Source organism: Jatropha curcas, chromosome 6 (genome assembly GCF_041381405.1).
Source record: "Jatropha curcas cultivar XTBG-Jc1 chromosome 6, XTBG_Jcur_1.0, whole genome shotgun sequence".
Classification (NCBI taxonomy): domain Eukaryota; kingdom Viridiplantae; phylum Streptophyta; class Magnoliopsida; order Malpighiales; family Euphorbiaceae; genus Jatropha; species Jatropha curcas.
Genome location: NC_143156.1, coordinates 24,715,841 through 24,733,519, shown reverse-complemented (window position 1 = coordinate 24,733,519; position 17,679 = coordinate 24,715,841). Strand labels below are relative to the sequence as shown.

Sequence of the window (17,679 nt, the reverse complement as noted above, 5' to 3'; positions counted from 1 at the left end):
CATAAACTTCATTATTTGTGGACAACTCTCCAACTTTTGAAGATCCAAAATTGTTTCGATAAGTTGTGGGAATGTTGTAATATTTAGCTCTAAAGCGGCCGGACATTACACTGGCTGTTAATAAAACTTCACAATTCATGCACTCCCCTTCGGTTCATCATTGGCAGGCGGTGAAAAGAATTGTTCGTTACCTTCGAGGCACTGCTAACCATGGGTTATTGTTTCTATCATGTTTGGCACCATCATTAATTGCCTTCAGTGATGCAGATTGGGGTGGTGATAAAATTGATCGCAAGAGTACCTCGGCTTATGCAGTTTTTCATGGTCCAAATTTAATTTCTTGGTGCTCCAAGAAACAAAAAAACAGTTGCTCGCTCCAGCACAGACTCCGAATATAGAGCCTTGGCTTCAACGGCATCTGAGGTTTATTGGTTGCAGTGTTTACTTCGTGAACTTCGGCAGTCTGTTCAAGCTACACCTCGCATTTGGTGTGATAATGTTTTTGCAACATATCTAGCGGCCAACCCGGTATTTCATTCAAGATCAAAATATCTAGCGGCCAACCCGGTATTTCATTTCGTTCGTGATCAAGTTCGCAAGAAAGTTCTTCAAGTTTCTCATATTTCCACAACAGATCAGCTTGCAGATTTACTTACAAAGCCATTGTCCAAACCACGGTTTCTTCAATTGAAATCCAAACTCAAGGTGGTTCCTTCCATGAGTTTGCGTGGGGGGGGGGGGGGGTGTGATAAGAGTAATATTATTCAAACCTCGTAGTCAAACTTCTGTTATTCCTATTCCTTGATCATAGGGATGTTTATTGAGATAGTGTAAAACGTATTCCTGTATTGTAGGCATTTTGTTACTGTTCTTGTATTTTAAATACTCATCAATAGCAATCTGAAAATCATTATCCCTTCCATCTGTTTGCCAATCTTTAGGAAATACTTATCTAAATGTGATGTGTCGCCCCGTTCATACAAGATGAGATGAGAGTCTAATATTGACTCTGGAATGAGAGTCTCATCTCAGCTGCATGAAATAAGATTTTGAGTCCCTTCGAATAATTAAATTTTAGAATTAATTGGATGATTCATTTACGGATTTACTTGTTATCTATTAAGAATAATAATAATGTGTGCACTCGAGTAACGTGAATGAACAATTTGACAACTACTTTACCCAATCTAAAAGTCACTGTTACTCATAAATTTATTCAATTTGTTGATTTTTTATGTTGAGAGTGATATATGAATAGAAAGGGAACAGAATGGAAAAGGGAGGAGAAACAAAGAGAAATCCTTGTATTTGAAAAATAACAAAAAAAAAAAAAAAGGTTTAATGATAAAAAAAAAAATCACTTCATTTGAAAAATCAAAATTATTTCCAAATCTTTTGGAATAAGTTATTTTACACAATTTCAAGAAATTTGTTGTGATTGTACTTGTTCAATCGAATTACACCATTCTTTTTGCAATTGACAAGATGTTGATAAAGAGTTACAATATAATTAAGTTAGGAGATGAGTGCTTGCAAAAAATGGTAACAACCATTAATCAAAGGGGGATAAATTCTGAATTCAATAAAATTTGAATTTATCAGTAAAATAAAGATTTATATTGAAGTCTATAGTATAAAATTTATCTTTTACTAGAAAAATAAATTTTTTATTTATAGTGAAAGCATAGAATTTTATTGGGAGATCTTAAGATCTTGTAGAATTCATCTCTATAAAATGGGTTTAATTGATAGTTTAGTGATTATTATAATTTGTTTGCCATTAATGGTGAAATTATTCTTCCGTAAATCATAATTTTAAATTTAGATTGAAAAAAAAAAAATTGCTTGTCATGTGTGGTCTGATTGGTTTTAGCCTTCTTCCTCTCAGAAATAATCAGTAATTTGACGAATGTTATTCAAAAAATAGAGCCACCGTTATTGTATAAGGTACAATATTATTTCTCTTCATCGACCCTCCTAAATATCAAAAAGAGAAAAAATAACTTTAGTGTTGATTAGTTATTATAAAATTTAATGAATTAGAGTAATGATTTTCTAAAAGAAACAATCCTTTCATGGATTGACTTGTGCACTTAAACTTAGTTGTTGTTAAATATTCTGTGGTATGCTTACATTTTCTTTTTTCTTTTTTTCTTGAAAAAAAAAAAAAGGAATGTGAATCAAATTCCATTATGATATTATTTAAGATATTATCATCCTTTTATAGGACAAAAATTATCTATTATCAAGCATGACGAAGCTTTTTATTATTTATTTAAAATTTCACTGACTTATAGGTTTTATTTTTTGGAAAACCTTCCAGTTTTGATTATTATATGACAGATTTTAAGATCACAAACGAAATTCTATTCATTGTTGACTATCATCAACAAAATCACCATAAATCTCCATAAACAAAAGAACAGAAGACCATAGACTCACCACATTTCTGAAACCTACCCTAATTCATTAGCAACCCAAAGTCTGTAAATTATATGTAAGAAAGACAACTAACTTGAATCATGACTTCAAAACTGAACTATTTATTCGCAATTTTTACAACATAAGGATAAAGTGATACATACCCAGACAATACAACAAGCTATTAGTTCTTCATACAATTACACCTTCACAAGCAAGCGAAGGAACTAATACATGGAAGCTATACAAGGCTTCACATTCAACAATAATTACAACAGCGTACAATAATCATAACTCTGGAATAAGAGTTGCATCATTGAAGCTATACAAGGCTTCATAGCCTAATCATAACTCCGGAATAAGAGTCGCATCATGGAAGCTATTTAGGCTTCAATAGCCTAATCATAACTCCGGAATAAGAGTTGCATCGGTTTCAATAAGCTTAACATTTTTATAAATGTATAGCTGCGGATTTCGGAGGAAACAGACCATACTATGAATCATGAAGCATTGCAGCCTGAAGTTTAGTGCTGCACGTGTGAAATCAAGTCTTAACTGGACACCATCATTAGGCAATCAACGGCTAGCTAGCTAGATAAACCACTGATACTATATAAGGAACCATACAAGAGGTGTTGGGTTCCTACTTTAATAATCTTTCTTTCTGATGCATTTTAAGGTACCTTTCTAGGCGTACCCTGTGTTGAATCCCACATCAACTAAATAAATACCAAATCCACAAAGGGCATATAAGGGTGCTAAGTTAGCTAGCTAATCGGTTAGTACTAATCTTTTAACAATGGTTGGCCTAAGCCCAAGTAAGCCCATATCATATATTTTCATCTTATGGGTTCTAACCTCTCACCCAGTCCACCTCTACCCTTTCAACTTCTAATACCTACATCATACCAAGTCTCCAGTTCTAGTATATTATGCTGTATACTGCTTTAGCCAGTCTTCCCACAGTTGGATATCTATCTGCAAAAAGCATCACATGATTATAAGTTTGCTTCTTATGCCTTACATTAACAAAATCAAGAAAAATGCAGCATTTCTCACCTCAGAAAATGTATTTTCTCTTCTTCCAGAAAAAGTCCAGGAATCTTCAAGGATTGAGCTATATTGGTTTTGTAACATTAATTCTTGGGAATTAAAATTCATCAAGGGGTTCAGAATAACTGGAACCTTATACTGACTTTGCTCTGCTTGAGATGTTTCTCCAGCATTATAAGCCATATAGGAACTTGGATAATATTTGAGGGGTGACACATCAGTCTTCTCAGGTTGATTTTGATTATCAAAATCGGAAGGTGTTTCCGAGAGGGAACTCCACACACCTTTTGTAGAAGCTGATTTGTTGCTGCTCTTACTAGGATTTTGATTCTTTAAATCCAAAGGATCAAGGTTACTTGGTTTGCCTTTCTCATAAAATGATTCTTTAGGCATTTCATTTGGGTTTTGGCTTTGAAAAGGAAATGAATCTTTAGCCATTTCGTTTGAGTTTTGATTTTGAAACTGAAATGACTCATTAGCCATTTCGTTTGAGTTTTCATTTTGAAAATGAAGTGACTGTTTAGCCATTTCGTTTGAGTTCTCATTTTCATTAGCCATTTCATTTGAGTTTTGGGTTTGAAAAGGAAATGACTCTTCAGCCATTTCGTTTGAGTTTTCATTTTGAAAATGAAATGACTCATTAGCCATTTCGTTTGAGTTTTGGTTTTGAAAAGGAAATGACTGTTTGGCCATTTCATTTGAGTTTTGATTTTCATTAGTCATGCAGGGACTTGCTTCACCTTTGTTATTTGATGAAACAGTAGTTATCTCATATGAATTTTGATCTTGTAAACCAGAAGTTGTGTAACTTGGTTTACTGTTCTTATAAGATGACATAGCAGTCATCTCGTCTGGATTATAATTTTCTATATCAGATGCCATCAAGCATATCGTTTCACCCTCCTTATAGGATGAAACGTCAGTCATCTGGGAAAATTTCTGATTCCCCAAAGTAGAAGCTATTAAGCTGCTTGTTTCCCCTGTGTTGCAGGTTGAGATAGAAATAACCTCACAGAGACTTTGATTGTCATAATCTAAAGCCTCAAGGTTACTTGCTTCACCTTTGTCATTGGTTGCAATAGCAGCCATCTTTTTTGAATTTTGATTTGACAAATCAGAAATCATATGATTGCTATTGCTAGGTTCACCTTCACCATAGGCTGAATAAGCCCTGATCCCCTCCGATAATTTATTTTCAGAAGCAGAAGCTGAAACTGAAGCTGATTCGCCTTTTCTTGCCTTCTTTTGTGCTCTTGGCTTCTTGCAAATTGGTTCCACTTTCTTCGACCTCTTAACTGTTTTTTTCTTCTCATTTGGCTTCTTCTTCAATTTGCAAAGAACATAGTTACCCTGAGAAGCATACAACAGTTTATAAATTCCATGTTCCGCATTACAAATCAGTATAATCAGAATTTCTAAACACTGTATCACTAAAACTTGGGAGGAAATAACAGAGCAAACAGGAAACATAATTGATGAGTGGGATATAGCTCATCGAGTTATATAACCAAAACCTCGAGGAATCAGTATAGCTAATTGACATTAATGCATGGATTCCCATTGGAGCTACATTAAAATTCATTTTCAATTTCTTTCAAGTAATTATTATAAATTGTATGATTAAACTTGAACAAATAAATCCATATAGAAGGGAGGGAAGGAAACTTTTCCCCGTGAGTTGTGAAAGACAAGAAAAGTTTTGCCTGTCCATGATCGTGAGGATAAAAACAAATACTTTTCACTATCCTGAACAATGGCCAGGATAATTAAGTTTCTATCCTGTGTTTTTTTCTGTTGGGCCCAATGGTACTGCAAAGAAATGAGCCTTGGGTTATGAAACAAAGAGCCAATTTTCATTGAAGAATAAGGATTTAAGCAGTTAATTTCATGAAACAGAGTGTTGCAATTACCTGAATAGGCGAGTTGAGTTCTGCAGTGTACTCATACTCGTGCATGACCCAGTGAGTCGCGTCAGGATTATGGAAAACTAAAATTCTCTTAGTTCCTATCTCCTCATCACTCCCTTCCTGAGTGACTGAGCGAGGATCACCGGTGATTTTCCAGTATCCATTCCCCGCCTTTCGCTTAGCCAGTCCACTATTATTGCGGTACTCGCGAAGATAAAAGAAAAACCATACTTTATCGGTGGATTTATTCTTGGACAGACCTATACACGCATTTTCCATCCTCTTAATTCATAATTAAAAAAAAGAAAAATTAGAAGAAAGAGACAAAGATTGGAGACGAGCTACTTACCAGCTAGATCCCAAGGGTTATAATTGCAGAATTTAATAACCTCAATGATGTCGGAGCCGTCGATAGGATCACCATGCCTCTTCCGCTTCAAGTAATGACCAACCAGTTGTTGATCGGTCGGGGCAAATCTCCAGCCGAGCGGCAAGTTTTGAGCAAATAAAACCGGTGCATTTGCCATGCCTTTGAACAACAAAAAGGACTTAGAGCAAGAAAAATAAAACAACAGAACTAGAAATGAAAAATACACTCACCGGAGGAGGAGGAGGAGGAGGAGGAGGGGGAAGGGGAGTTATTAGTCATTCCGGTTGCTAAAATAGCAGCCAGCGAGCAACCAGAAGAAGAATGAAAGAGAAGGAACTTGCAGTCAGTAGAGGAGGAAGCTTTAGGGGAATGGAGTGGAAAGCTAGTTCCAGTGAAGTGTGAAATTTGTTTCCATTTTCACTCACACACTGGATTGACTATCTGTACTGTACGACGATTAGTCTTCCACGCCAGAGTCACTGCTACTTCTCTATTACTTGTAGGAGAAGGAGTGATGACTCACTAATCCACTGTTCTATGTTATTTATTTATTGATTTATTTTATTGTATTTTTTACCGCTTGTTGAAGGGGGTAGCCAAAAGAAAACAAATATCCGTGGGTCCCACCACTGAGACCTCTGTCAGTCCTTCGCTTTGCACTTTTCAATTTTAGTAACGGAAGTACTGTTTGGGGGAAATACTTATCTAAATGTGATGTATCGCCCCGTTCATAAAAGATGAGAAGAGAGAGTCTAATATTGACTCTTGGAATGAGAGTCTCATCTCAGCTGCATGAAATAAGATTTTGAGTCCCTTCGATTAATTAAATTTTAGAATTAATTGGATAATTCAGTTACGGATTTACTTGTTATACAATAATTAATTGATATATATTTACAGATAAATATTGAATTGAAGTATCTTCTATATTATGTTTTTTTTTTTTTCCTTTCATCAATTTAAAGTCTACAATTTAATAGATATACAAATATAGATAATTAAACATCTATATATATACCGGTCGTAATTCCACACTTTGAGCGCGGATATTTACATATGTTCGATTCGTTGGAATAATATTTATAGAAAGGAAAGCCACATTCATAGAAAAGGAAAGCCACGAATCTTAAAACGCCAAAATGAATGTGAAGATGCTCGTAAATGAACAATTTGACAACTACTTTACCCAATCTAAAAGTCACTGTTACTCATAAATTTATTCACTTTGTTGATTTTTTATGTTGAGAGTGATATATGAATAGAAAGGGAACAGAATGGAAAAGGGAGGAGAAACAAAGAGAAATCCTTATTTTTGAAAAATAACAAAAGAAAAAAAAGGTTTAATGATAAAAAAAACTCACTTCTTTGGAAAAATCAAAATTATTTCCAAATCTTTTGGAATAAGTTATTTTACACAATTTCAAGAAATTTGTTGTGATTGTATTTGTTCAATCGAATTGCACCATTCTTTTTGCAATTGACAAGATGTTGATAAAGAGTTACAATATAATTAAGTTAGGAGATGAGTGCTTGCAAAAAATGGTAACAACCATTAATCAAAGGGGGGTAAATTCTGAATTCAATAAAATTTGAATTTATCAGTAAAATAAAGATTTATATTGGAATCTATAGTATAAAATTTATCTTTTACTAGAAAGATAAACATTTTTATTTATAGTGAAAACATAGAATTTTATTGGGAGATCTTAAGATTTTGTAGAATTCATCTCTATAAAATGGGTTTAATTGATAGTTTAGTGATTATTATAATTTGTTTGCCATTAATTGTGAAATTATTCTTCTGTAAATCATAATTTTAAATTTAGATTGAAAGAAAAAAAAAAAATTTGCTTGTCATGTGTTGTTTGATTGGTTTTAGTCTTCTTCTCCTCAGAAATAATCAGTAATTTGACGAATGTTATTCAAAGAGGAGAGCCACCCTTATTTTAGAACGTACAATGTTATTTCTCTTCATTGACCCTCCTAAATATCAAAAAGAGAAAAAATAACTTTAGTGTTGATTAGTTATTATAAAATTTAATGAATTAGAGTAATGGTTTTCTAAAAGAAACAATCCTTTTAGGGATTGATTTGTGCACTTAAACTTAGCTGTTGTTAAATAGTTTGTGGCATGCTTACATTTTCTTTTTTTTTCTTTTTTTCTTGAAAAAAAAGGGAATGTGAATCAAATTCCATTATGATATTATTTAAGATATTGCCATCCTTGTAGAGGACATAGATTATCTATTACCAAGCATCGCGAAACTTTTTATTTAAAATTTCACTAACTTATAGGTTTTATTTTAGAAAACCTTCCAGGTTTAATTATTATACGATAAATTTTAAGATCACAAACGAAATTCTATTCATTGTTGACTATCATCAACAAAATCACCATAAATCTCCATAAACAAAAGAACAAACGACCATAGACTCACCACATTTCTGAAACCTACCCTAATTCATTAGCAACCCAAAGTCTGTAAATTATATTTAAGAAAGACAACTAACTTGAATCATGACTTCAAAACTGAACTATTTATTCGCAATTTTTACAACATAAGGATAAAATGATACATACCCAGACAATACAATAAGCTGTTAGTTCTTCATACAATTACACCTTCACAAGCAAGCGAAGGAACTAATACATGGAAGCTATACAAGGCTTCACATTCAACAATAATTACAACAGGGTACAATAATCATAACTCTGGAAAAAGAGTTGCATCATGGAAGCTATACAAGGCTTCATAGCCTAATCATAACTCCGGAATAAGAGTCGCATCATGGAAGCTATTTAGGCTTCACTAGCCTAATCATAACCCCAGAATAAGAGTCGCATCATGGAAGCTATTTAGGCTTCAATAGCCTAATCATAACTCCGGAATAAGAGTTGCACCGGTTTCAATAAGCATAACATTTTTATAAATGTATAGCTGCGGATTTAGGAGGAAACAGACCATACTATGAATCATGAAGCATTGCAGCCTGAAGTTTAATGCTGCACGTGTGAAATCAAGTCTTAACTGGACACTATCATTAGGCAATCAACGGCTAGCTAGATAAACCATGGATACTATATAAGGAACCATACAAGAGGTGTTGGGTTCCTACTATAATAGTCTTTCTTTCTGATGCATTTTAAGGCACCTTTTTAGGCGTACCTACATCATACCAAGTCTCCAGTTCTAGTATATTATGCTGTATACTGCTTTAGCCAGTCTTCCCACAGCTGGAGATCTGTCTGCAAAAAGCATCGCATGATTATAAGTTTGCTTCTTATGCCTTGCATTAACAAAATCATGAAAAATGTAGCATTTCTCACCTCAGAAAATGTATTTTCTCCTCTTCCAGAAAAAGTCCAGGGCCAATCAAGGGGTAACATTTCTTCTTCCAGATAATCATCTTCAAAGATTGAGCTATATTGGTTTTGTAACATTTCTTCTTGGGAATTAAAATTCATCAAGGGGTTCGGAATAACTGGAACCTCATACTGACTTTGCGCTGCTTGAAATTTTTCTCCAGCATTATAAGCCATATAGGAACTTGGATAATGTTTGAGGGGTGACACATCAGTCTTCTCAGGTTGATTTTGATTATCAAAATCGGAAGGTGTTTCCAAGAGCGAACTCCACACACCTTTTGTAGAAGCTGATATGTTGCTGCTCTTACTAGGATTTTGATTCTTTAAATCCAAAGAATCAAGGTAAGTTGGTTTGCCTTTCTCATAAAATGATTCTTTAGCCATTTCATTTGAGTTTTGGCTTTGAAAAGGAAATGACTCTTTAGCCATTTCGTTTGAGTTTTCATTTTGAAAATGAAATGACTTAGCCATTTCGTTTGAGTTTTCATTTTGAAAATGAAATGACTGTTTAGCCATTTCGTTTGAGTTTTCATTTTCATTAACCATTTCGTTTGAGTTATGATTTTGATTTTGCAAATAAAATGACTCATTGGGCATTTCATTTGAGTTCTGATTTTGAAAAGGAAATGACTCTTTAGCCATTTCATTTGAGTTTTGGTTTTGAAAAGGAAATGACTGTTTGGCCATTTCATTTGAGTTTTGATTTTCATTAGTCATGCAGGGACTTGCTTCACCTTTGTTATTTGATGAAACAGTAGTTATCTCATATGAATTTAGATCTTGTAAACCAGAAGTTGTGTAACTTGGTTTACTGTTCTTATAAGATGACATAGCAGTCATCTCGTTTGGATTATAATTTTCTATATCAGATGCCATCAAGCGTATCGTTTCACCCTCCTTATAGGATGAAACGTCAGTCATCTGGGAAAATTTCTGATTCTCCAAAGTAGAAGCTATTAAGCTGCTTGTTTCACCTGTGTTGCAGGTTGAGATAGAAATAACCTCACATAGGCTTTGATTGTCATAATCTAAAGCCTCTACGTTACTTGCCTCACCTTTGTCATTGGTTGCAATAGCAGCCATCTTTTTTGAATTTTGATTTGACAAATCAGAAATTATATGGTTGCTATTTCTAGGTTCACCTTCACCATAGGCTGAATAAGCCCTGATCTCCTCCGATATTTTATTTTCAGAAGCAGAAGCTGAAACTGAAGCTGATTCGCCTTTTCTTGCCTTCTTTTGTGCTCTTGGCTTCTTGCAAATTGGTTCCTCTTTCTTCGACCTCTTAACTGTTTTTTTCTTCTCATTTGGCTTCTCCTTCAATTTGCAAAGAACATAGTTACCCTGAGAAGCATATAACAGTTTGTAAATTCCATATTCCGCATTACAAATCAGTATAATCAGAATTTCTAAACACTGTATCACTAAAACTTGGGAGGAAATAACAGAGCAAACAGGAAACATAATTGATGAGTGGGATATAGCTCATCGAGTTATATAACCAAAACCTCGAGGAATCAGTATAGCTAATTGACATTAATGCATGGATTCCCATTGGGGCTACATTAAAATCCATTTTCAATTTCTTTCAAGCAATTATTATAAATTGTTTGATTAAACTTGAACAAATAAATCCATATAGAAGGGAGGGAAGGAAACTTTTCCCCGTGAGTTGTAAAAGACAAGAAAAGTTTTGCCTGTCCATGATCGTGAGGATAAAAAAAACAAATACTTTTCACTATCCTGAACAATGGCCAGGATAATTAAGTTTCTATCCTGTGTTTTTTTCTGTTGGGCCCAATGGTACTGCAAAGAAATGAGCCTTGGATTATGAAACAAAGAGCCAATTTTCATTGAAGAATAAGGATTTAAGCAGTTAATTTCATGAAACAGAGTGTTGCAATTACCTGAATAGGCGAGTCGAGTTCTGCAGTGTACTCATACTCGTGCATGACCCAGTTAGTCGCGTCAGGATTATGGAAAACCAAAATTCTCTTAGTTCCTATCTCCTCATCACTCCCTTCCTGAGTGACTGAGCGAGGATCACCGGTGATTTTCCAGTATCCATTCCCCGCCTTTCGGTTAGTCAGTCTACTATTATTGCGGTACTCGCGAAGATAAAAGAAAAACCATACTTTATCGGTGGATTTATTCTTGGACAGACCTATACACACATTTTTCATCCTCTCAATTCATAATTAAAAAAAAAAAAAAAATTAGAAGAAAGAGACAAAGATTGGAGACGAGCTACTTACCAGCAAGATCCCCAGGGTTATAATTGCAGAATTTAATAACCTCAACGATGTCGGAGCCTTCGATAGGATCACCATGCCTCTTCCGCTTCAAGTAATGACCAACCAGTTGTTGATCGGTCGGGGCAAATCTCCATCCGAGCGGCAAGTTTTGAGCAAATAAAACCGGTGCATTTGCCATGGCTTTGAACAACAAAAAGGACTTAGAGCAGGAAAAAGTAAAACAACAGAACTAGAAATGAAAAATACACTCACCGGAGGAGGAGGAGGAGGAGGAGGAGGAGGGGGAGGGGGAGGGGGAGTTATTAGTCATTCCGGTTGCTAAAATAGCAGCCAGCGAGCAACCAGAAGAAGAATGAAGAATGAAAGAGAAGGAAGTTGCGGTCAGTGGAGGAGGAAGCTGTAGGGGAATGGAGTGGAAAGCTAGTTCCAGTGAAGTGTGAAATTTGTTTCCATTTTCACTCACACACTGGATTGACTATCTGCACTGTACGACGATTAGTCTTCCACGCCAGAGTCACTGCTACTTCTCTATTTCTTGTAGGAAAAGGAATGATGACTCACTAATCCACAGTTCTATGTTATTTATTTATTGATTTATTTTATTGTATTTTTTTACCGCTTGTTGAAGGGGCTAGCCAAAAGAAAACAAATATCCGTGGGTCCCACCACTGAGACCTCTGTCAGTCCTTCGCTTTGCACTTTTCAATTTTAGTGATGGAAGTACTGTTGGAGGGAAATACTTATCTAAATGCGATGTATCGCCCCGTTCATACAAGACGAGATGAGAGAGTCTAATATTGACTCTTGGAATGAGAGTCTTATCTCAGCTGCATGAAATAAGATTTTGAGTCCCTTCGAATAAATAAATTTTAGAATTAATTGGATGATTCATTTACGGATTTACTTGTTATACAATAATTTCACAGATAAATATTGAATTGAAGTATCCTCTATATTATGTTTTTCATTTTTTTTTCCCTTTCATCAAGTTTAGAGTCTACAATTTAATAGATATACAAATATAGATAATTAAACATCTATATATATACCAGTCGTAATTCCACACTTTGCCCGCGGATATTTACATATTATTTACATATGTTCAATTCGTTGTAATAATATTTATAGAAAGGAAAGTCACATTCACAGAAAAGGAAAGCCACGAATCCTGAAACGCCAAAATGAATGTGAAGATGCTCGTGAGAAAACATAAAAAATTAAAAAAAATTCAAATACTTAATTATACTTATAGATACTAAAGACATAAAACTAAGCATTTTTATATTTATCAAACTTGAAATATTTATCTATTAAGAATAATAATATGTGCACCCGAGTAACGTGAATGAACAATTTTGACAACTACTTTACCCAATCTAAAAGTCACTGTTACTCATAAATTTATTCACTTTGTTGATTTTTTATGTTGAGAGTGATATATGAATAGAAAGGGAACATAATGGAAAAGGGAGGAGAGACAAAGAGAAATCCTTGTATTTGAAAAATAACCAAAAAAAAAAAGTTTAATGATAAAAAAATCACTTCTTTTGAAAAATCTGTTGGCTCAAGAGTCAAATTCAAATCTCGAAATTTTGATGATTAAAACAAAACAAATAAATTTAAATTATATTATTTGTGCTAATAATGTTTTATGCAGAATATTTATGAAAAGTAACAAATGAACAAGGCATGTCCTACAAAATCCATAGTGTGTGAAGACATCCGAAGACCCTAGTGGTTAGGTTTTTAGGATTCATTGTAGGATACAGAGAAAATTCATCTACAAGCACAAAAACTAATCTTTCTCTCATCAAAAATTTTTCGAAAATTAGATTCTTCAAAATAAATCTTCTCGTCAAAAAGTTGTTTTCGAAATTCCTTTTAAAAGAAATCGAAATGATTCAATTACCTAAAATTAAAGAAATTATGTCTCTAAGGATTTTGGTAATAAACCGTATGCTTTCTTTTTCGAAAATCCTCTTTGAAAATCTAAGAATTTTAACTTATTCTCTTACCTAAAACGAAGGAAGATCTTATTTTTCGTTTTAGTAAGTAGAATCTTTTCGAAAAATATTTCTCAAATAAATTGCTTTCGAAAATCTTTATGTTTAAGGGAACAGAGATCGTTTTCTATTTTCTTACCAAAAGGATAAAACGAATTTTTGGTAACTAAGATTTTTGTATCTTCTAAATAAGGAAAGCAAATATTCTGATTTCAAAAAGAAATATTCACTTTCTAAAAAATGAGAATCACATATCTCTCTATAAAAAGGAGTTTTCACTCTTTGAAATGTATGGAAGAAAGAGTTTTCGTTTTAAGAGTATTCACCTATTGATCACATCTTTTATCTCTCAAAACTTACTCTCTACCCCCGTTTTTTCTTTTCATCTTTATGCTTTACGTTTTTATCTTTAAAAGAGAAAAGAATTTTTATAATAACTACTTTTGAAAAACAGTTCTGTGTTCTAAACGATTTTCTAAACTGAAAAACTGTTTTTCTTATGCTTATATTTGCATTTCTGTCTGTCTATTAAGATTCTGTAATCTTTAGTAGACAGGTCTTTATTTGATAAACAATTGTGTAATAGCTTAGGTAAGAAGCTATTGTGAAAGAGGTTATCAAGCAACCTTCTCCGTGAGAGAGATTCTAATGTCTTCAATTGAGTTTCTGTACTCTCTCAAAAACTGAAAGGGTTAAGGTTAACTAGAACCTTTGGAAAATCTAGTGGGATAAAGGGTAGATCTAGGTGTTGATCTATTGCCTTGTACTGTTGGTTTGTCTCTTACCCTTGAAAAGAGATAACATAGTTGAGGATCTCAAGATGAGTCTTGGGGAATGAATGTAGGCGAGTTAGTGCCGAACCACTATAAATCACCGTGTTGATCTTTTTAATTTTTGAAGTTTTGCTTGATACTGCTTTACTTACACTTCTGTTTATATTTTAGAAATGCTAAGATTGTTAATGGATTTGATGTTCTAAAACTGAAATAAGTCTTATCTTCTCTGAATATTAGAACTCTGGAATTCTGATAAGTGAATATACCAAGTTCTAAACTATTCCTCTATTTACAGTATATTTCACTACTTGGGTTTCTAATCAGTTTTCTAAACTTGATTAAAGCTTTGTGAAGCAGTTCTAATTTCAATAACTGTCTCTCATACAGTCTTATATGATTCTCTAAACTTTATGAGGAAGCTCTAAATACAATATCTTTTTGTCATAAAAAAGTTCTAATATTGAATAAGACATTGTGAAGCAGTTCTAATTAATAGCTGCACTTTGCATAGTCTTTTTATAAAACTTTGTGAGAAAGTTCTAATCCATAATTTATTCACACAAGTTCTCTATTTTTCCGCTGCACTTATAATTCTATATTATGTTTTAAAATCTAAAATTTATATTTTTAGAAAACCCAATTCACCCCCCTCTTGGGTTGTACCATACATATACGGGACCTACAATCTGGTATCAGGGCTTTGGCTCTTGACTTACCGAAGCTTAACCGCTTAAGAGATAAGATCCCATGGCAACCTCACTTCCTCTTACTTCGTTAGAAGGTCAATCAGTTTCTAGACCTCCCTTGTTCAATGATTCTAATTACTCTTATTGGAAAACTAGAATGGAAAATTTCATGAAATCAGTCGATATAAACTGCTGGAGGAATGTTATTACTGGTCCTCGTATTCCCATGAAAATTATAGAAAATGAGAGTATTAGAAAAACAGAAGAAGAATATACAGATGCCGATTGGACTGATATTGCTATAAATGCAAAAGCTATCAATATTCTTCATTGTGCTTTAGACGCAACAGAATACAACAAAGTGTCTGGATGTAAATCTACGACAGAAGTATGGGAAAAACTTAAAGTTACCTATGAGGGTACAGATAGAGTAAAGGAATCTAGAATAAATATCCTTTGGAGAGAATATGAAATGTTTAGTATGAAGGAATGAGAAACTATTGCAGAGTTAAACTCTAGATTTACTAATATAGTTAATCCTTTGAGAACTCTCGGTAAGGAAATTTCAGAAGATGAGCTTGTTAAGAAAATTGTTAGAATTCTACCTAAAAAATGGGATTCTATAGGAACTGTCATGAATTACAAAGAGACTCCCGTCAGTTATGATTATCTTTGAGGAGCTCTTGTTTCAAAAGAAATGAAATCTTCTTTGACTATAGAAGATAAGAAAAAGAAAGGACTGGCTTTGAAAGTAGTTTCTAGTGAAGAAAGTTCTTCCGATCTTGATAGTGATGATTTAGCACTCGTTGCTAAAAGATTCAAAAAGTTCTATAGAAAGAGTGGAAGGCCACAGAAAAAGTTTATCAAAAAGAACTTTCCACCCAAAAATGGTAACTTACCTAAGAAAGAACCTTCTGAAGTGGTTTATTATGAATGCAACAAACCCGGACATATCAAGCCTAATTGTCCTAAATTGAAAAAGAAGCCAACGAAAGAGAAGCTGAAGCAGGCTTTCGTAGCTGTTTGGAGTGATTCAGATAATTCTAATTCTGAAAGCCACAGTGATCAAGAAGAAATAGCTAATATATGTTTAATGGCTACTATCGATTCTAACTCCAAAGAAATTAGCACTCTAACTTCAACACAGAAAGCTGAAATCAACGAAACAAATGCAACGATCCAGAAGCATGAAGAAAGCACTGTAAGTATTTCTGAACCTGAATCAGAAAATGATCTTCTAGATACTTACAATAATCTTTGCAATGAGTTTGAAAAGCTTGTTAGAAAGCATAAAGTTCTAAAGAAAGATTTCAGAAAATTAAAATCTGAAAGTAATCATTTAAAAGATGCTTTTTTATCAAGAAGTTACATGCAAAGATCTTATCACAGAAATCAAAGATATTAAAGATTGTAATAATAGATTTTCTGAAAATCTGACACATCTTGAAGAAAAATGTAAAATCTGAATTCTGAAAATGAATCTTTAAAAACTGAGATTAGAATTCTAAAATCAATTTCAGAATCACTTTCTAAAGAAAAGACAAGTTCTAGCTATGATAGCATTTCTAAACTGAATTGTGTTTCTAATAAGAAAAATGTAGTTTCTAATGTTGTGACTGTAGAATATCAAAGTTTCAACAGAAAGAAAAATCATAGTAAGCTAAATGCACCTGTTACCACTAACCCTCCAGGACCCAATATGAGTTGGGTACCTAAATCTGCTTGATCTTTTCAGGTGTACCTAAGGAGTGAGCTGAAAACAGAAATGTGGTACATGGACAGCGCTTGCTCTAGGCATATGACTGGTGATAGAAAGAAGTTCACCATATTAGAAAAGAAAAAGGGAGGTACAGTAAGCTTTGGAGACAAAGCAAAAGGTAAAATCGTTGGTATTGGTGTGGTAGGTTATAATCCTTCAATAGAAGATGTATGCTTAGTAGAAGGATTACATTATAACTTATTAAGTGTTAGTCAGATTTGTGATAAAAATAGAAGAGTGATCTTTAAACCTTCTTATTGTGAAGTTCAGAACATGCATGATAATAAAACCTTATTTGTTGGAAAAAGGTTTGGAAATATATACCTGACAGATCTCTTTGATATGCATAACCAGGATATATGTTTAGTTTTTGTTGATAATTCTAGTTGGTTATGGCATAGAAGACTTGGACATGCAAGCATCCACCTTATTTCTAAACTGTCTAAGAAAGATTTGATTCGAGGTTTGCCAAAGTTGAAATTCGAAAAAGATCACATTTGTGATGCTTGTCAAATGGGCAAACAAACCAGAACATCTTTTAAATCCAAGGGCATGGTTTCTACTTCTAGACCTTTAGAATTGCTACACCTTGATCTATTCGGTCCAATTACTCCTTCTAGTCTTGGAGGAAAATTCTATGCACTTGTTATTGTAGATGATTACTCTGGATTCACCTGGACACTCTTCCTTAGAAATAGGGATGAGTCATATGACATGTTTATTCATCTTTGCAAGAGAATACAAAATAAGAAAGGATACAACATCTCAGCAATTAGAAGTGATCATCGAGGAGAATTTGAAAATCAGAAATTCGACGCTTTTTGCAAGGAGTCAGGAATTTTCCATAACTTCTCAGCACCTAGAACACCTCAACAAAATGGAGTAGTGGAACACAAGAATAGAACACTTCAAAAAATGGCCAGAACCATGCTAAGTGATTCTAAACTACCAAAGTATTTCTAGGCAGAAGCAGTTAACACTGCTTGTTACATTCTAAACAGGGCTTTGGTAAGATCTAAACTCAAAAAGACTCCATATGAGCTATACAAAGGTAGAAAACCAAATATTGGTTATTTTCACAT

General features: G+C 33.7%; 2 protein-coding genes across 3 annotated transcripts; both read right to left on the bottom strand.

The window, feature by feature from the left end:
- Nucleotides 1–2,523: 2,523 nt before the first annotated feature.
- On the bottom strand, nucleotides 2,524–6,269 carry LOC105648236 (uncharacterized). Its single transcript, XM_089722229.1, has 5 exons — nucleotides 5,982–6,269; nucleotides 5,731–5,910; nucleotides 5,385–5,641; nucleotides 3,481–4,824; nucleotides 2,524–3,399 (listed from the first exon to the last, which is right to left on the bottom strand). Exons 1-5 carry the CDS (start codon nucleotides 6,028–6,030, stop codon nucleotides 3,352–3,354), a joined length of 1,878 nt encoding a protein of 625 aa, XP_089578355.1. The 5' UTR covers nucleotides 6,031–6,269; the 3' UTR covers nucleotides 2,524–3,351.
- A 1,993-nt stretch (nucleotides 6,270–8,262) lies between these two features.
- On the bottom strand, nucleotides 8,263–11,927 carry LOC149495785 (uncharacterized). Of its 2 annotated transcripts, none has more exons than XM_089723538.1 (5): nucleotides 11,626–11,927; nucleotides 11,374–11,553; nucleotides 11,026–11,282; nucleotides 9,080–10,462; nucleotides 8,263–8,998 (listed from the first exon to the last, which is right to left on the bottom strand). In XM_089723538.1, the coding sequence occupies exons 1-5, from the start codon at nucleotides 11,681–11,683 to the stop codon at nucleotides 8,951–8,953; spliced, it is 1,926 nt and encodes a 641-aa protein (XP_089579664.1). In that variant the 5' UTR covers nucleotides 11,684–11,927; the 3' UTR covers nucleotides 8,263–8,950. The 2 variants fall into 2 exon arrangements, with proteins under 2 accessions (XP_089579664.1, XP_089579665.1); XM_089723539.1 differs by having other exon boundaries at nucleotides 8,263–8,994.
- Between the last annotated feature and the right edge of the window lie 5,752 nt (nucleotides 11,928–17,679).